Source organism: Bos taurus, chromosome 4 (assembly GCF_002263795.3).
Source record: "Bos taurus isolate L1 Dominette 01449 registration number 42190680 breed Hereford chromosome 4, ARS-UCD2.0, whole genome shotgun sequence".
Taxonomy (NCBI): Eukaryota; Metazoa; Chordata; class Mammalia; order Artiodactyla; family Bovidae; genus Bos; species Bos taurus.
In genome coordinates, this window is record NC_037331.1 from 107,886,218 (window position 1) to 107,907,845 (window position 21,628).

The 21,628-nt window shown below is 39.4% G+C and overlaps 1 protein-coding gene across 3 annotated transcripts in view; it reads right to left on the minus strand.

Moving 5' to 3' along the window:
• The window catches only part of TPK1 (thiamin pyrophosphokinase 1), a 382,700-nt gene that overhangs the window by 167,771 nt on the left and 193,301 nt on the right, over positions 1-21,628 (minus strand). For all 3 annotated transcript variants that reach the window (XM_024990934.2, NM_001080370.1, XM_005205899.3), the window contains exon 6: positions 20,939-21,034. In XM_024990934.2, the coding sequence (XP_024846702.1) occupies positions 20,939-21,034 (96 nt within the window). The remainder of the gene's footprint in view (positions 1-20,938; positions 21,035-21,628) is intronic.

Below are 21,628 nucleotides of genomic sequence, written 5' to 3' on the forward strand. Positions count from 1 at the left end.
AAAGCCCACTTTCTGTTGGTGTTACATGTGAAGACATTATAAATACAGGGGATTTATACAAGGATGGACCATGAGTTTCAGAGGGCAATGAGAGGGAGCGTGTGCATACTCGAGGGCAAGTTTCCTTATTTTAGAACACATCTACCCTTCTCTAAAGAGCGAAAGCTACTCTCAGAGGCTAACGCATTTTCTGTTGGCTGTGATCCATCAAAGATTCAGTGTTTGTAACTCTAAAAAAATGTTGCTACAATCCTATTAGATCTATAGAGAAAATATTTTAAGTAACATATTTGTGCATACATAACACAAGTGTGTTATCTACCATGCCACATTCTGTAACATATAAAATGTTAAAAATCAATTTCTAATTGATTTCTATACATGTCCTACATCCAAGGCAGGGTATTTTACATGGGCCTTTTTTTGTCAGCAAAGGGGAGTGGTGGAATAGTAACTGCTTTTGGCTCTTCATCTGGATTAAGGGTAGCACAAAGAACCCTGAAACCCTGGGTGAATACACTGGAGACCTGACTACAGTGCAGTTTTGTTGGTGTTCTGTCGTTAAGTCCTGTCTGACTCTTTGCAACCTCCACGGACTGTAGCCCACCAGGCTCCTCCGTCCATGGGATTTCCCAGGCAAGACTACTGGGGTATTACTGGGGTAAGTTGCCATTTCTTTCTCCAAGGGGTTTTCCTGACCCAGGGATCGAACCTGTGTCTCCTGCATTGGCAGGTGGATTCTTTACCACTGAGCACCAGAAAAGCCCAACTATAGTATAGTATACTCCCTTAACAACCACAGAACCATATACAAGTCACATGTCCCCCTTGTGACACAGGTGAGTCATCTATGAAGGCAAGGGACGGACTGAATTCCCAACCTGTTTTTCAAGATCTCTTTCACTTCTAACAGTCTACATGAGATTCTCTGGTTTCCACTCTAATAGGTTAAATAATAATTGTGTCTATTTTGTTTAGAGAACAAATGAAAAACTTGGCTTTGCGTTATCTGCCTTAATAGAATCATGACAAGACTGGCTGAAGGATATATAACACCAAAAGGAGAAGCAATTTCATTTTTCTATTACAGAAATCAAAGCCTTTTGGTAAACAAATGACACGTTTTTCTCCATTTGTCCTCAAAAAGACTTAGATACAGCATGCATGAAGTCTACGGCAGGGACAGTGGCTGTCAGCATATTTTAATTGCATCGACTCTTCATAAATTGAATTTTGGAGGTGCATAAATGGACAATTTCTTTGTGGCTATCCCTGATAGACAGGGTGACCATACAATTTAATGCACAAGCTGAGACACCCTTGAAAGTAAAAGGGAATATTATAAATGATTACACCAAGGATACAGGCACAAAACAGGACTATCCCATGTAAACCAAGATACACATTTATCCTGCTGTTCGAGAATTCCAAGCATGTAGCCAACTGAAACAAATTAAACACGAGGGTCTCAAAAAATTTAGACATTATCCTTAAGCTTCAGAAGATGAAATTCTCTGGTCCAATTGTCGGATGCTCTAATTTAAAGACAGAAGACCCAATGCAGCCTATGAAGGAAATCACTGGATCAGGAGAGAACAGAAACAATAACCTGCCAACAGCCCAGCGATATCAAAGTATGTTTCAATAAGCCGATAAAATAATTCAAGTGATTGATGTGAAGTACAATGAGACACCAGAGAAATTAAAGACCTGAGGCTTTATGGTATCAGAATATACTGTATTGACAAACAAAGACTGTACCTGGCTGGATCTTGGCAGCCTGTGGAAAACAATACTACAGGGACCCTATTTAAATTTCAACAAGGCCTAGCGAGTCACAGTTTAATGGCAGCCTGTTTCGGTGAGAAAGAAATCATGCCTCTTGCAGTGGCAAGATAATAAGGCTCCAGATTTTTCCTCAAATAATGTGCTCTCCATCCTCCTCGCTATGGCCTTAATTGAGTCATCACCTTCCTCACCGGGGTGACCCCACTGGCCTCCTGCCTGGTTTTCTGTAACCAAGTAGTTTGCTATCTGATTACAGGAGAAAGCACTCTACATCTCAAATCTGATCATGCTAATGTTCTCTTGAAGTATTAGCTCTCCAGAATCTACAAACTAAAGTCCTATCTCCTCTAATACTCACTTGTAAGTTGCATCCACAACTCCCACCAACTTTATATTCTAGAAGCACTTTAGATTCTCAGAACACATCACAAGATTGCAAACTTCAGCGCTGGAACTATCCCCTCCCCTCACTCTCCCTTGTAAAGTGTTTCCAAAGATGCCTACCTCCACCTCCTTAGAAAAAAAAAAAGAAAGAAAGAAAACTTGTTTGAACAGAACATTTTCATCTATGTCAAACTGCAAATATGTTATTAAGAGATGTCATAAACATATTTACACAAAGCTTGTTTTTGAACATGTTCTTTGAATGAAAAGTTTAAAAAAATAAAAAAAAGAAGAGGAAGGGACATATTTATACCTGAAAAGTGAGCAATGTACACAAGCTTGTTAGTATTTGACAGAAAACTAGGGAGGCAATGAAAAGGGTCTACACTAAGACTCCCAACTGTTTTAAACTATAATACCCCAGTAAAAGTTGTAGCAATAAAAGTCCAGGCAGTCCATACCCTCACTGGAGAGGTCAGCATATCCAGACTGGAAGCGATTCTTTTTGCCGGAGGTCCTTGACACACCGGCCGCAAGTCAGCAGCAGAAGAGGCCGCAGAGACGGGCCTACCCCAAATGACTAGTGCATTCTACGAGCCTCTTATAGGAAACATGTAAATGGTGCAAGTGTGCATGTGTGATCAGGACTTTCGGTATTACCTACCCTTTGACATTCCAAACCTAAGAGTTTCACCTCTGGTCTTGAACACTCAGAACAAAACACTCTCTTGATTCTGGCTAGTTCCTAGTTCATCTTCCAGATCCAGCTGAGTTACCACCTCCACAGGAGAGTTCACGCTGGAGAAGGTCAACTTCCAAGGGGCTTCCCACCTGTCCTATTCCACCTATAAGGGCATCCACTTCACAGACCGCAAGGTCTGAGGGTCAGAAACTCTCTCTCTCAGGTTGCACTCTTCAACCTATACTACCTCAATTGACTGGTAAACATGTTACAGACATCTGTTAGCTGAACAGTTACAGTTTCCAGGCTTCACCTCTGGTGAGTAACCAAGCATCATCAAGCGCACACTTGAAGTCTGTTTTCCAAGGTCTCTATTTCTTTCTCAGGTTCTTGATGGAAAAGATGACTGAAGAGTTATCCTTCCAAGAATCCTGTAACCGGTTCTTTTATTACTATCATGAAATTTTCCATCCTTCAATTCAGCTTGCACACAGCCATGCCACTAACTTTCTAAATTGTATTACGATATCTCATTCAAAATTTTCTAACAGGTTAACATTACCCGTAGATCAAAATTCACATTTTTTATCTAGAGATTAAAGATCCTTCCTTTGTGACCCCAAACAATCTTTTTAGCACTGATGCTCACTTCTTCTTAGAACTCTTGCTGCATACCAGGAGTTTCCCTTGCTTCCCCTCAGGCTGCTATTTGAAATCCTTGATAACGCTTAACTTCAGCTGCCCTGGTCATGACAGAGAATAGGACAACGACTGAGCTCAGGCCCAGGATAATGAAATGCTTTTTTGATTTACCCTGGGCTTTGAATTTTTTAGTTAAACATTTCAAGCCTGGTTGTAGTAACAGTGTTATCTTTCATTACAGATCTACCACGAATACTAATATTTCCTTGATTACCTGGCCTGTAGGTTCTCAAACTATATCAATGAGAGACCCCTGGGGAAAGAACATATTTTTCCATATAAACAAAAAACACAATAGTTAAATGTGGAAATGTGTTATTTTTTCTTCTACATAAATACACAGGGATAGCAAGAGCAGATTTGCATGTATTTATATTTCTCTATATCAGAAAGTGAATGCCAAGGAGAGCTGAATAGAAAAAATAAAACACATACTTGTGTGTGTGTGTTTACATAATTTTATTCAACTATCTCTGCTGAAAATTAAATTCTTTGAAGAGTCAGGAACATATTTATAAGTAAAATTAACATAAAATCATGGTCTGTATAAATAATGTGGATAAATCTACTACAAGAGGTCATTGTTGTCTCCAAACCTCTCATGTCATCTGAGATCTTGAGAAATGGAAAGATGGATCATTTGTGGTTTAGAAAACCCAAAATATGACATCTTCAACACAGCTGGTATTTAGTGCAAAATGAAAACTGAAGTATGATTTGTATCATATTCAGGAACCACTAGCTATTTGGAAATAGAGTTTGAAAGTATCTTACAGTTTGGGTAAATGTTATCTATTGAAGTTAATTGACTGCTTGGTAGATGAATGAAAAAATTCACATCTGCTTTCCTGCCCACCCTACTGAAAAAGCACCAGATATTTTCACCCTGGCCAAAAATTCTATAACATACACGATGTCCTACTAAAGCTGAGCATTGAGAGAGCGCCAAGCAGTCATTCTTCCCACTCGTTGGAACGTGGTTATGAGGCACCAGAACGTGGAACCCACATCCTCTTTCTCTCATCCCCTTCCATTCCCACCACTGGGCAAGCTGAAAACAATTTTCAAAACCTCTGCTCTGTTCCCAGAAGATTAGTATTTCTGTACTTGTGATTAGTTTTAAAAGCTATTATCCTATCTTGCGTCATGATGATTTGCTTTCTATACTACAAACAATATTTCTTGCTTTTGCTTCAGCCATAAAACAAGTCTTAGCTGCATATTCTTGTCTAAAATGATAAATGAAACTCATGGCTCCCATGTCTGGATGGATTAGGTTCGGCTATTTGTAGCACTTCGGGTGCATTATTTTCCCAAAGTTTAGTGGCATAAAATGCTCTTCATTTTTTATTGACCAGTTAATAATAGGTGGCTATCAGGCTTGCTGCAGTGCAATCCTTAGATTTTGCAATCTGGTGCAATATAAATAGTTTATGCTAATTACCCCCTTCCCACCTTCTGGGAGAATAGAGACATTTTGATTGCAAATTTTGCACTTGGTCATTAACACTCTGGTTTCTAGATTATGCATTGGACCATTTTATAATGCCAAATGAAAATGTTAAAACTGTTACTGCGTTGACATTAATTACTTAAAGCTTACTTCTTGCAATGTAGTAAGTTTCCTTCAGCTAATACATGTATACAAAATAGCTGATCACCTCATCATCCCCAGGTTTACGTTTAGTTTTAAGCGAGGTCACTTGCTATTTTGCTAACTGTATTCCATCTCCATAAGCATCATAGTAAACCGAATGCCATCAGGGAGAAAATATTTGTTTAATGATAACTTCCTCTTTCTGAAATAATTTCCTTCATTTATACAGATGTTTTGAAAAAAATCAAAAATCTATAGGGTCAATTTTATAGTCAACTAAAATCTCTAGTCGGAGAAGGCGATGGCACCCCACTCCAGTACTCTTGCCTGGCAAATCCCATGGATGGAGGAGCCTGGATGAAGAATTAGAATTAAAATGTAATCAGTGAACTCTGAATTCAGATAGTCTTATTTCTACTGTGCTTCAACTATTTTGACACAGCTGTTGATACTGCGAAGTACACACAGTCACATACATATTGAGAGGGTAAGGCTCCTAGTGGACCCAGAAGAGATGCTGATATTATCTTATTTCTATGCCATCTATCTGTTAAGGACCAGCATGCTGGCCATGGAATGCTAAGCAGAACTTCTGGGAAAAGAGACAGTCATGGAAACAAAGACATTTTCCACTTCTAGCTACAAAGAGAGTGAATAGAGAGTGAATGCTACGGGATTCCACCTGCTCTGATTTAAATGGAACTTTCCGGGATAACTAGGCTCATCACCTAAAACAAAGAAGGTATTACTATGTATATATCTCTTCTGATTACTCACTAAACTACCACCGAAATCAATCTGATGTGCATATCCCTGTGACATGCAGTTAACGTCATTTCAGTTCTGCATCCATGACTTAAACTATAGCACATCATTTCTTAAACATGAATGTTGCAGGGTTTTTAAGTAGCCTATTGTAAATATTTACCCTAATATTTAAAAAATCTAACATGAAACAAGTTATTCTTCTGTTGGGCAGGCAATCTTCAGTTGCTTAGATGAAAGGCTAAACTACGGTTCTGGGGCACTGCCTACTGCTTCCTCTCAATCATTCCCTATTATCTCCTCAATACCCTGTTCTCCACTCCCACTGTTGTCTTTTTTCATCTTAGCCCTAGCATAAAGTTAGAAATAAAAATTTGTTTACTAAAATTTGAAATAATCTTTTGCTGTTAAACCAAGACAAACTCTATATGTTTAGTCTGTAGCCTCAAATAAATGAATTTATTGCTTAAAAAATGTAGATACTATCATTGTGGACAATCGTAATTATGAGGTAAGCACTACTACATATGATATATCTGGAAAACAGGTACATAGAAAAAGAAGAAATTTTATAATCTACTAAGCAATTTCATGCTATTCTAAGTACATGAATCTTCCAGAAGATTAACATAAGATACAGTTTCCTCCTCCATCTGTAGTTTCTGTGTCTCCACGATGCAGTAACTGTAAATAAACTAGTCCTTTTCACATTAGGTCAGTGTTCTCCTGCAAAGGAGCACCACACCAACCATATGCGCAATTCTCTGCGTTAATAAGAAATTTTATCTGGTAACTGAGTCATCCAGCTGAGAGTCCTGGTAAGCAGATAAACTTAACCCTTGTCCCGGGGCCCATAAAAACACGCCTTTCCTCTGGCAGGGATGAATTAGGCTGCCACAGCCTTGAGGGCAGTTAGCTTTTTATATCCATCGCAGCATCTCCTGAGTCACTCCAAAGCATGCGGAATATCTATTTTCTCTTGTTGCACAGCACTATAAAAAAGATTGCTGGTCTCTAAGAAGGAGGAAAAAACAGAGATGTGAATTTCTCTTTTGAAGGCTTTCCCAAAATGATCTAGGAAACAGCCTGCTAATTCACACAATGCACAGAAATTTTTCTTCTCCTTCCTTCCTCCCGATACTTAGCTTGCACCTCATTTGTTCCAGAACCTGAACATGTAAGTAGTTTGTCACTTGACAAAGATAGCAGTTCTGGTAATACAGGAAAAATTAAAAGGGGGTCTGTATAGGCATACTGATGTATAGTAGAATGTGCATTTATGTGTGTGTGTGTGTGTGTGAGACATGTTGCTTTTTAGAACTTCACAAAAATTACCAATTAAGCTTACAACATCCCTTTGGGGTAGATAAGCACAGGAACAAAGGTAGAAAAACGTGTTATGAGAGTCTTACAATGCCTCAGCTATAGAACTGATGTTGAAACTGTACTGTATTGCTTTCGGTATCAATTCAAGGAATTTGGCAAGATTTATCCTTGTCAAGTTCACAATGGCAATGGCTTATGAAACAATTTCTATGTATTCTCATTTGTCAGCTCTCAGCTTTCTCAAGAAACTTAAGCTTAGAAAAAGAAACAGGTCCCAGAAGTAAAATATCAATTAATGAAATGAAAAGAAGATACCATGTGTACTGTTTTTAAAAACACGTAACACACATCCCCTTTCCCTGCCCCATACAGTGGAGAGAAAAGATGGATGTGTGTGTATGACCAAATAACAGTGGATATCTCCAAGTACTGGCCAAAATAAAAGTGTGTTCGATTACAAAGGAACAAGAGCTAGGGCAGGAGAATAAGTTTTGTTAATGTCAAAGCAGATTATTAAAGTTTACCAACATTTGATATAAAGGGTGTTCTTACATGTAAGTATATATTCATTTGATGAATATTTATGGACGGCCAGGAAATGCTTTACATGTTTGGAATACATCAGAGAACAAACAAGCGCAATTCCCTGCCCACACAAACTTCACATTCCAGCCAGTGAATACAGAAACAACTATTCTAAACACGTCTGATGGTGACAGGTGGAATGCAGAAATTCAGCAGCAAAGGGGAAAGGGCTGGTGAATCTGGAGATGGAAGAAGAGGACGGATGGGGGGGAGGGCAGATGGAAACTATTTAAATTGGGTGATCATATCAGGGTTCATCGGTATGAGGTATAATTTCATTAGAAAAAAATTCTTCTTATTCCATTTTCTCAAATGTAAATTTAAAGGTGAAGCAAAGGGACTTCCCTGGTGGTCCAGTGATTGAGAGTCCGCCTGCCAAAGCAGAGGACACAGGCTCGATCTGTGCTCTAGGAAGATCCCACATGCCGCAGAGCAACTAAACCCATTTGCCATAACCACTGAGCCTGTGCTCCAGAGCTGGAAGCTGCAACTACCAAAGCCCACGCACCTAGAGCCTATGCTCTGCAATAAGAGAACCCACCACAATGAGAAGCCCATGCACCACAAATAGAGTAGCCCCCACTCTCCACAACGAGAAAAAACCCGCACACAGCAAGGAAGATCCAGCACAACCAAACAAATGAATTGTTGTTGTTGTTCAGTCGTTAAACCATGTCCAACTCTTTGGACCTCACGAACTGCAGCACGCCAGACTTCCTTGTCCTTCATCATCACCCGAACTCTGCTCAAACTCATGTCCCTTGAGTCAATGATATCATCCAACCATCATAACGTCTGTCACCCTCTTATCTTCCTGCACTCAGTCTTTCCCAGTATCACGGTCTTTTTCAATGAATCGGCTCTTCGCATCAGGTGGCCAAAGTATTGGAGCTTCATCATCAGTTCTTCCAATGAATATTCAGGACTGATTTCCTTTAGGATAGACTGGTTTGATCTCCTTGCTGTCCAAGGGACTCTCAAGAGTCTTCTCCAGTACCACAGATCAAAAGTGTCAGTTCTTCAATGGTCAACTTTCTTTATGGCCCAACTCTCACATCTGTACATGACTACTGGACAAACCATAGCTTTGATGATATGAATCTTTGTCAGCAAACTAATGTCTCTATACTTTTAAAAATATTGTCTAGGTTTCAAGTAAATAAACAAATAAAAATTAAATAAGTAACAGGTGAACTAGAGAAGAGTTCTATACAAAACAAATCTGCTTTTTAAAAAGCTGGAACTATCCTGAAGAGGCAAGCCACAGCAACTATGACAGTCTGAATTAGTATATGGTGACGCATCTATCTGTTTCCCTTATTAGAATGGAGACTATTTTAGGCCATTGGTTTGGTCACCAAATCATAGCATACTGACCTGGATATAGGTACTACATGCAAGTACATTAAGCTTATTAGCAGAAGATCCCAGGAGCTTCCATAGTACATCTAAGGGAAGAAAGTCTACCATTGGAACTCTGAAGCCAACTTTTGACATATGTTGGGTAATACGCCCCTTAGTGACCGCACAGTGAGCACAAAGCACATGCAAGCTGGCAGAAGCCAGAGCACACCAGCCCTCTTCTCTCTCCATCGAGGCATGAGGCAAAGGGTGATTAGCGGAGCTGTGCGATTGTCCTGCTGGTGGATTCCACCACTAAACAGACAGACCCCATTCTCACTGGTTCCCCAGGAATACGGAAGACTGAAATCTTCCCCTAGAAAACACAGAAACCTGTGAGGAGCCCTCTGTTTCATTCACGTGTCTTATAGTACAAGAAATCTCATAAAATTAGAGTATGTCCTAAAGAAACAATGCTAGGATGTTAGCTAGACTTACTGTGATGATTTCACAATTTATACAAATATCAAATCATTATGTTGTACACATGAAACATAATGTCACACCTCAATAAAGAAAAAAAACTTTCATTTGAAAAAAAAAAACAAGAAAATGATGAGTCCATGAACCAGAGCTAAAACTTAATTAGTTTGATTGCTACAAACATTATCTAAATTTAATATCACATTGCTCCATGAAACTTATTATAAAATCAAAAGATTAACCATGTACATATTCTACAAAAGATATCTTATTTATATGTATACTAATTTTTATAAAATAGATTAAAGTATATATTTTATAAGATAAACATCATTATATATAACTATGTGCATGCATGCATACTCCTTTGCTTGGTCATGTCCAACTCTTTGTGAACACATGGACCACCAGGCTCCTCTGTCCATGGGATTTTCCAGGCAAGAATACTGGAGTGGGTTGCCATTTCCTTCTCCAGGGATTTTCCCAATCCAGGGATCAAACCCATGTCTCCCCTACACTGGCAGGCAGATTCTTGACCACTGAGCCACCTGGGAAGCCTCATATATAACTACTACATATAAACTATATTTTACAAAATTAAATATTTATAAAATATATTTTAGAGAATTTTATATTTCATTTACATAAAAAATTTATATTTTTATTCTAAGAAAAGGAATATGTCAAGGCTGTATATTGTTACCCTGCTTATTTAACTTATATGCAGAGTACATCATGAGAAACGCTGGACTGGAAGAAACACAAGCTGGAATCAAGATTGCCGGGAGAAATATCAATAACCTCAGACATGCAGATGACACCACCCTTATAGCAGAAAGTGAAGAGGAACTAAAAACCCTCTTGATGAAAGTGAAAGTGGAGAGTGAAAAAGTTGGCTTAAAGCTCAACATTCAGAAAATGAAGATCATGGCATCCGGTCCCACCACTTCATGGGAAACAGATGGGGAAATAGTGGAAACAGTGTCAGACTTTATTTTTCTGGGCTCCAAAATCACTGCAGATGGTGACTGCAGCCATTAAATTAAAAGATGCTTACTCCTTGGAAGGAAAGTTATAACCAACCTAGATAGCATATTCAAAAGCAGAGACATTACTTTGCCAACAAAGGTTCATCTAGTCAAGGCTATGGTTTTTCCTGTGGTCATGTACGGATGTGAGAGTTGGACTGTGAAGAAGGCTGAGCACCGAAGAATTGATGCTTTTGAACTGTGGTGTTGGAGAAGACTCTTGAGAGTCCCTTGGACTGCAAGGAGATCCAACCAGTCTGTTCTGAAGGAGATCAGCCCTGGGATTTCTTTGGAAGGACTGATAATGAAGCTGAAACTCCAGTACTTTGGCCACCTTATGCGAAGAGTTGACTCATTGGAAAAGACTCTGATGCTGGGAGGGATTGGGGGCAGGAGGAGAAGGGGACGACAGAGGATGAGATGGCTGGATGGCATCAGTGACTCGATGGACATGAGTCTGGGTGAACTCCGGGAGTTGGTGATGGACAGGGAGGGCTGGCGTGCTGCGATTTATGGGGTCGCAGAGAGTCGGACACGACTGAGCGACTGAACTGAACTGAACTGATAAATATAAATATATTACATAAAATATACCCTATTATATAAAATATTACAAAAGCAAAGAGTCGGACACGACTGAGCGACTGAACTGAAAAAAGATCTCAAGAGCTAAGTAAGGTGCACAACAATACATGACTTTAATACCACCACTGTTGCTGTTATATTTTTATGAAGGGCTTTATATGTGGCTGACATTGCAGTAAGTGCTTTGCCTCATAACTCCCTGGTATGTGCAGATTATTATTCTGACTTTACAGATGAGAGAGTTGAGTCTTAAAGAACCAGTCATGCAGTGGAAAGAAAGTCAGCCTACCCCAAGCATCAAAAATAACCTTTAATTACAATGTGTTGGAGGCCAATACTTTTCATAATAAACATATTTAATACTTAAAACTGGTACAGATAACAAGCAGTGTAAAGAATCTGGACACGTGTCATAGAAGAATTAGTAGGAACTGTTACTGAAAAGATTCTTTCAGAGGATACATGCCAGCTAAGGTTTGCCAGGGTGTCCTTTGGAATCTGCCTTAATGTTACTGGAAATAAATTTATTCACTGAACAAGTATTTACTGAATAAGTAACTAGGAGAAAAGATTTAAAGCAGATATCCATTTAAAATAGAGGCTATAAATTTTAGTAAGGGAATGGAGTGAATGGGGCAAACAGGAAGACTAGTCAAATAAGCCAGGTAAGAAATGATAAAGGTCTGAACTAAGACAGCAGCAGTAAGACCGGAAGGAATAAAGTGGGCACAGGAGATATCTGCAGGATTATAGCAACTGCAACTAGCCATTGAGGGATGGTAAAAGGATAGTAAAATATAAGGTTACTCTCAGGTTTCTGCCAGGTGGATGGATGGCAGTGCCATTGAATGAGACAGAAAATAAAGAAAGAGAAAATGAGATTTTGTGAGAAAGATGATGAATTTTGGTTTACACTGAAATGAAGTTCCTCTGGCCTTCCAGTTAGTGGTTAGAAATAGGGCTTTGAAGTTCAGGATTAGAGACATAAGTTAGAGCGTTAATGGCACAGAATGATAACTGAAGCCCAGGGAAACAAGATAGAAGTAAAAGGCAGGTGTGACAGAATATCAATATAAGAAGAGCCGGGGAGAAAACGCAGGTGGTGATGAAGACCACGGGACTCTGATGGGTCGGGAGGGAACACAGGGACAAACAGGGTTACTCCTTAGGGAGTCAATCCTGATAAAATCACATCTTTGATTGAGTCTTAACGTACTCTGGTCTCTTGGGAAAACAGCAATGGTTGAGAGGATCTGGGTTGTCACGTAGTTTAAAAACACCAATTTCTAGCTAAGATTTTCAAGCAGGCATGGTTTTCATGTCCAATAACTGCCCAAACGGGCAGCAGACATGACTTGAAACTTTCTGAGCAAACACTTTAAAGTTGAAAGAGTCCACAGAAAGTTATTTTGATTGAACTTCATGCCTTTCTGTTCTATTTTACTAAAAGACATGGCATAGGAAGATAACACCATTCTCCGGTTATAGCATCTTGAAGACACTGAAATATGTTTTGAATAAACATTTTACTTCAAAATAATTTGAGATTTGGGAAAAAGTCGTGAAGATAGTTCAGGCAGCAATACCAATCACCAGTTCCCACTGATGTTAACTCACTGACCAGACACATATTAAAATACCTTTTGCAACTTGAGGTATTTTAGTATACACTCACATAACAAATCGCTAGCCACAGGTATTAGTTTCTGCAAAAGTCTCCTGGTCAATGATGTGCTAACATCTTATACAAACACGCCACATCTGTCACAACTAAAACTGACACTGGGCACCACGATTAACGATACTCTGGACTTTATTCACATTTCACCCCACTGCGTTTAGCTTTCAGGTCTCTCTTATCTACTCTGCCCTGAATTATCAATGATGATATTTACTATGATACTTTAAGGTGGCATTGACTAGATTTCTCTAATGTAAACACAGTATTTATTCCTCTCTAGAAGATATTTACACACACAACAGATTTATTGTTTTGCTCCAGATAAGACTGAAATCTTGACAAAGATATCAGCTCATTAGAGTGGACTTTACTGAAAGCATCACAGTACCTTGGAAAATACTTCTCAGAGGACTATCATACAACTATCTTCCTGTACATATCTTATCATATTGAAAAAGTAACTAGTCCAATCAGATAGAAAGAGTCAATCGCTCAGTTGAGTCCAATTCTTTGAGACCCCATGGGCTGCAGGCCACCAGTCTCCTCAGTTCAGCTTAGTTACTCAGTCATGTACGACTCTTTGAGACCCCATGGACTGCAGCATGCCAGGCCTCCCTGTCCATCATCAACTCCCGGAGCTTGCTTAAACTCAGGTCCATTGAGTCGGTGATGTCATCCAACCATCTAATCCTTTGTGGTCACCTTCTCTTCCTGCCTTCAATCTTTCCCAGCACCAGGGTCTTTTCCAGTGAGTCAGTTCTTCGCATCAGGTAGCCAAAGTACTGGAATTTCATCTTCAACATCAGTCCTTCCAATGAATATTCAGGACTGATTTCCTTTAGGATGGACACTTGGATCTCCTTGCAGTCCAGGGGACTCTCAAGAGTCTTATCCAACACCACAATTCAAAAGCATCAATTCTTCAGTACTTAGCTTTCTTTATAGTCCAACTCTCACACCCATACATGACTACAGGAAAAACCATAGCTTTGACTAGATAGACTTTTGTCGGCTAAGTAATGTCTCTGCTTTTTAATATGCTATCTAGGTTGGTCATAGCTTTTCTTCTAAGGAGCAAGCATCTTTTAATTTCATGGCTGCAGTCATCATCTGCAGTGATTTTGGCACCCCCTCAAAATAAAGTCTGTCACTGTTTCCATTGTTTTGCCATCTATTTGCCATGAAGTGATGGGAAAAAATGGACCAGTCTCCTATGTCCATGGAATTCTCCAGGTTGCCATTCCATTCTCCAGGGTATCTTCCCAACCTAGCAAGGAATGAGGTCTCCTGCATTGCAGGCGGATTCTTTACCATCTGAACCATTCAGATATAATAAGTTAGCCAATCAGATATAGTTAGTCTTAAATTTGATAAGCAGTAACAGTTATTTCATATTAACATTAAAAAAAAAATTAGTCCATTACAAAATAATCATGTCCAATACTGACATTTAGCAGATAAAAATAGTTTAAAACTCTCCAATATCAGCAGGTGTGATTCAGGCACCTTTCAAATGACTAGTTCTCTCCTGGATCCCTTTAAAAATAGACTATCTCCCCACAGCCCTCTTGGTCTCTGAAAAGTAAGCCCCATTGGCCTTTGAAGCCACAAATCCTGGGGGCTCATCTTCCAGACACAGGACCCCCATGATGGGGAGCCTGATGCTGGGTTCACAACCCTTGCTCTCTGGAGAAAACCTCTATTAACTGTAATTAATCTCCTGTTTACAGGTCGCCCACCTGGGGGTATGAGTTTTGACATACCAGACTCCGCCCCTCCTACCTGTCTTGTTATGTTTTCTTTCTATAGATCTTTTCTGGTAGGCTTCAGTGCTTGTCACTGATAGTTGCTCTGTAAAGAGTTGTATATTTTGATGTGCCCCAGAGAGGAAGTAAGCTCAGGGTCTTTCTACTCTATCCTCTTTGGTTCATGATTATCTCCACAGTTTTTATGGATATTTAAGTTAGTCACTAATACTAGTCTCTGTGTATATAAAATTCAGGCATTTGCTCTTATTTATGTAATACTTAGGGCTTCCCTGGTGGCTCAAATGGTAAAGCGTCTTCTTGCAATGCAGGAGATCCAGGTTCGATCCCTGGGTCAGGAAGATCCCCTGGAGAAGGAAATGGCAACCCACTCCAATACTCTTACCTGGAAAATTCCATGGACAGAGGAGCCTGGTAGGCTACAGTCCATGGGGTCACAAAGAGTCAGACACGACTGAATGACTTCACTTTCACTATGTAATACTTGATTTATTCAGCATCTTATATCATTTAATTTAAAAAACTGTTTATAAAAATAACATAGTATATCAATGGAACAGAATAGAAAGCCCAGAGATAAATCCATGCACATATGGACACCTTATCTTTGACAAAGGAGGCAAGAATATACAATGGATTAAAGACAATCTCTTTAACAAGTGGTGCTGGGAAATCTGGTCAACCACTTGTAAAAGAATGAAACTAGACCACTTTCTAACACCATACACAAAAATAAACTCAAAATGGATTAAAGATCTAAACATAAGACCAGAAACTATAAAACTCCTAGAGGAGAACATAGGCAAAACACTTTCTGACATACATCACAGCAGGATCCTCTATGACCCACCTCCCAGAATATTGCAAATAAAAGCAAAAATAAACAAATGGGACCTAATTAAACTTAAAAGATTCTGCACATCAAAGGAAACTATTAGCAAGGTGAAAAGGCAGCCTTCAGAATGGGAGAAAATAATAGCAAATGAAGCAACTGACAAACAACTAATCTCAAAAATATACAAGCAACTCCTACAGCTCAATTCCAGAAAAATAAATGACCCAATCAAAAAATGGGCCAAAGAAGTAAATAGACATTTCTCCAAAGAAGACATACAGATGGCTAACAAACACATGAAAAGATGCTCAACATCACTCATTATCAGAGAAATGCAAATCAAAACCACTATGAGGTACCATTTCACACCAGTCAGAGTGGCTGCAATCCAGAAGTCTACAAGCAATAAATGCTGGAGAGGGTGTGGAGAAAAGGGAACGCTCTTACACTGTTGGTGGGAATGCAAACTAGTACAGCCACTATGGAGAACAGTGTGGAGATTCCTTAAAAAACTGGAAATAGAACTGCCTTATGATCCAGCAATCCCACTGCTGGGCATACACACTGAGGAAACCAGAAGGGAAAGAGACACGTGTACCCCAATGTTCATCGCAGCACTATTTATAATAGCCAGGACATGGAAGCAACCTAGATGTCCATCAGCAGATGAATGGATAAGAAAGCTGTGGTACATATACACAATGGAGTATTACTCAGGCATTAAAAAGAATACATTTGAATCAGTTCTAATGAGGTGGATGAAACTGGAGCCTATTATACAGAGTGAAGTAAGCCAGAAAGAAAAACACCAATACAGTATACTAACGCATATATATGGAATTTAGAAAGATGGTAACAATAACCCTGTGTACGAGACAGCAAAAGAGACACTGATGTATAGAACAGTCTTATGGACTCTATGGGAGAGGGAGAGGGAGAGGGTGAGAAGATTTGGGAGAACGGCATTGAAACATGTAAAATATCATGTATGAAACGAGTTGCCAGTCCAGGTTCGATGCACGATACTGGATGCTTGGGGCTAGTGCACTGGGACGACCCAGAGGGATGGTATGAGGAGGGAGGAGGGAGGAGGGTTCAGGATGGGGAACACAGGTATACCTGTGGCGGATTCATTTGATATTTGGCAAAACTAATACAATTTGTAAAGTTAAAAATAAAATAAAATTAAAAAAAATAATAAATGGCTATCGGAAAAAAAAAATAACATAGTATAAAGGGTTAAAAGGCATTGAGGTTTTAAACTGGTATGAGTTGAAATCTATACAGTTTGAAATTAACATCAAGTTTTCTGCCTAAATTGTGTCCAATACAAAGTCTCTTTAAAATAACAGAAACTAAAGTAACTGATTCTATTGCCATGTAATTCTAGGAAATATCCCAACCTACATTTTGGGAGAACTATTATTCTTAGGGCCTTATCATTTAGATATCTTCCTGCTTTACCCTAAACAATGTATGTCTTACATTTTTCAAAACTTGGAGCAATAGCTTTTAATGTTTTCCCTTGTATTCCAGGGTTTAGATCTCAAATGTGTATCACAGCATCAAAAAATAATATTTGCTCTTTGAAGATTCAGTCATATCAGACAGCATCCTGATAATGTATTATTCATGACTCAGCCACAGATAAACAATGTGGCGAATAAAAGCAAAGCATTAAAAAGCCACATGTATCACAGAACCCTTTCACAAAGGAATAAAAGTTCAGGAGGAGCAGGTTTTAAATAGGTAAATAAATAAGAAATAAGGCAATTTAGGGAAATCTTTTTTTATAATTAACCTCATGTTCTAGATAGTAAACTCCTTAAGGGTAAGGACAGATCCTAATCCAAATTCTACAAACTTCTAATATGTTATATAGTATGGCTCTCAACATATTAAATACTACTTTAATTCATTTATACTATAGTTGATATTTTAACATATATGCTAATAAGATCTCACCAAATATAGACATTTGGATTACACATTCATATTTATAATTTAATAAGTGGAAAACCAGAAAAGTTTGATAATTTTCTAAGATTTATTAACTGGGGAAGAATAAAGGATTTTCTGATATAGTTCACGTGTATTTTAGGAAGAAATCTGTAAAAGCCCTCATGGTGCTCTCACTTGAGGGTAGGAGAATGTGTGGAGGGAAATCTTTTATGATTTTCCTTTCTAATGTTTCTAATCTTGCTTTTCTCCTACTATTATATTAAATCAAAGACTGTGTTGTCACTCCCAGGTAAAACATAAACTCAGATGGAAGCCCACAGAGAGTCCTCAGATTTAACACAAACATCTTTTTCAGTCTGAACAACAGCTACTTTGTATGGTTTTCACTGTGAGTTATGCGTTCAGTTGACCTAACCATGTTTCCAACAACAAAGTCATCACACCGTTCTCTGTCTTAAAATTCTTCAAAACACACACTGTTGCCTCACTGGAGTGCTAGCTACCTTTTCTGTATGCTGCCATACTTGGCCACTATCTTCTCCCCTTTGCCATCTAACTCCTATTTCTTTATGTCTTAGTCTTCTCTAAAAAGCCTCTCCCCTAAATGCATCATCTCCTGCTCTCCAGGGAGTTCCCCGAGCACCTCATATGCAAAGTGCTGCCATCTGATCATGAACAAAACAGACCTGATCTCAGCTTCATAGGCTACATAGTCAAGCTGGGAAGAAAGGCCTTAGCAAACAGAAATAATTAACACAATTATCAAAAGTGTTCAGAGTATCTTAACAGAGAAAAGAGGGAAGCATGGCAATGTAGAGCAGCGGAGCGTAACCCAGAGCAGTGCTGGGGGAACGCCCTTGAGGGACTCCCCTGGTGGTCCAATGGCTAAGACTCTGTGCTCCCAAAGCAAGGGGCCCAGGCTCCATCCCTGATCAGGGAACTAGATCCCACATGCCTCAGCTGAGAGCTCACATGCCACAGCCAAAACCCCCCAAGTCACAATGAAAGATTCCACATGCCACAACTAAGACCCGGGGCAGGCAAATAAATCAATGAATATTTCTGAGAAGTCCTCCGTGAGGATGTCAGGACTCCATCATGGCTTTGGCAAGAAAATAAAAATGTATTCAAGACATTCTAGTGGGAGGGAGCAACATATACAGAAACATCTTAAGGCAAAGGAGAAGGGGGAATCTAGACTCTTTTAGGAACAAGGAGAAAGAGGGGCTCATGAGGATGGGGAATGCCCTGGACCCAAAGCATGCCAGCCACGGAGGTGCCCTGTTCCCATCCTCCCCACAAAGACCTCACTACTGAGCTGTAAGGAGGGCAGCTGACTCTCCTCACCCAGCAGCAATCCCTTTGTGACACACCACAGCCTGCCTCTGGGCCACACGCTTCCCTGGCAGCCTCCAGCCTAAGTACAGGGGAGAGGGAGGGTGTGGTCCTTTCTGCTCAACGCAGGAGTCCTCCAAAAGGTCCTCTTGCTCTGGGCCTCCAATGGCTCGGCCAACATTTTGCTCAGTTTGTTTCACAGATCAGAACACCTGATTACTCTACTCTCTCCTCCCAGCCTGAGGCTCTCTCTAGATTTTGGCTGTTGAGTTTGAGACACGATGGTTTGTTTCGTGATTCAGTGACTGAATACTGTATATAGATACTATCAATTAGACACAATAAACGACATTCACATCACTGCCTTCCCAGCTTCCAGTGGGAGCACGAGGAAAACCGAAACTATTGTGAAGATTTAGAACTTTCTTCGAAGAAATTCCACATCAGCAATGTCTGGATGAAGCTGCTAACTCTAAGTAGGCTGTTTCCCCTTTTCCTTAAACAAACAGATACTTACAGCAATTGGCTGCTGCAAGTGGCACATTTGGTACAGCTCAAGCCACCACAGAGATGAGAAATGTTCACTCTATTACTTGTGGTGAGTTTGTAGAGTGAGCTACTTGTCAACTAACAATGGTTACAAAAGGCTTTCCCCTTCAAAGGGAGAAAAGGATTGACTCCTTCAGCTTAGTAAATATACCTTAGAATAAATCTCCCAGAACTTCTGCAAAGGAGCAAGTTTTTATTAGGGGTGCCTCTCCACCACCAAGGCTGTCCCGCCACTGTGTACCAGCCGTGGAGTTAGACTGTATGAGACTCGGGGGTTGACCCCACTCCCTACTCCAGTCCCAGATAATCAGGTAACTTTCATTATCCTGTGCTGAAACCATGTATAGGTTCATGGAGAGACTTCAGGACTGAGGTCTAATGACGGTGGCAAGTGACACTCCTACCCCTCAATCCCTCTGATGTGAAGGCATAAAGAAACTGCTACAAGCAGCCACTGCAGACAGTCAGGGAGACCAGACTGAAGGCAAGAGCTACCCAGAGCCAAGACATGAAGGAAGGAGACGTGAAATCTGCCTGCACTGGGTCTGAATTGATCCTTTCCCACTCAAATTATTGCGAAAAGGCTGAAACACTATCCTGCTGCACTCTGAAAACCATCCAGTGTACAGAGATGCCGTCCTTGTATTCTTCCTTTAAAATGATTTGTTGGGGGCTTCTCTGGCAGTCCAGTTAAGACTCTGTGCATCTACTGCAAAGGGCATGAGTCTGTTCCCTAGTCCAGGAACTAAGGTCCCACACGCCACCAAAAAAAAAAAAAAAAAAAAAGGTTTTTTAATAAAACGACACATTGATCATGTATCTCAGTTTATCTCCCTGTCCTTCCCAGGAAAATAAGTCAATTGTCTTTCAAAGCTTCAGGTGTAATTTTGTGGATCTTCACTGGATAAAGGCTATAAAAAGTTTACATATCATTTCAACTGTCAAAAATACTGTAAAATATTAAAAATTACAAATGTGTGAATTAGCTAAATGATGTGATTATATGATTATACACTTGGATGCTAGGTGAAAATCACTACTGAATACCTTAAAGAGTCCATGCATGCAAAGTAACAGACATTCCTCTCATTTTTAAAACAGGTAAATAATATTTTATTTGTTTAAATAAGAATTTGCAAGGATGGCCAGATCCAGGCCATATTTGTTGGTCTTGCCTACATACCATATAAACACACACACATACATACACAGCTGTGCAGGGTGAAAACAACTTGGGATGGAGAGCAGCTACTTCCTTTAGGCTGAGAATGAGCTGTCAGTTTTGATTGCTATACACAAGGTCCACTTCACACATTTAGGGACCCACCACTCACTGGAAGGTTCCAGAATCTGTGACCTCTGATTCAAGTGTACATGTTAATGTTTTGGCAACTAAGTACAGATTTATTCATATACTGAAGAAACCTGACAAGGGAATCCAGATAATCAGCACAAAAGCAAATAATGATTTCAGGTGAGTAAAAATAGGATTTTTCACATCCTTGGTTTAAGATTCATAAACACCAAATAGGCATCGATCTTACCTGTAGGTCTTTTTCTTCTATCTTCTTTTGGAGCACTTCAAGGCACTTGGTAAAATCAGTATGGTCTTGATCAGGAGTTGAAATAATTTCACAGCCCTGTGTTAAATAAGATAAAAGGTAGAAGTTAGTAATGATGTCAACCGAGGAACAAGATCAAGAGCTATAAAAGCAAAGAGAAAGCATCACACGTATCCTATGATGCCTGTGTTATACCTTGATCATTAAAATCATTATCATTATCTTTCTTATTTCACATAACAGGACCTCTCAGCAATGATGTTAGACTACTAAAATAATGATCTGATTATGACAATCATTCTACCCAAAAAAGGTACAGCTAATACTACATTAATGGTCTTTAAAACTCACTGCTATGATAACGTTTAAGATTAACATAAGGACATGGGCATGAGTATTATAAAATATACTCACAGTGAAATGACTTGAAACGAAAATGAAACTACTTCTAATAAGCGTTGAGTTTCTCTACTTTCTAAGTTTACTTACATGAATAGAAAAATACCAGCTAATGATGAACTGATGAACTACATTTTAAGTAAAATCAAGTTAGCTGTCCTATAAAATTCCTTTACAACACCTTTTTTCCCCACGTAAAAAGGAGGAGGAAGAGAGGTGCCTGTGTAAATGCGCCTCTTGGATTATCTTTCGGACACAATGACGTGAATCTAT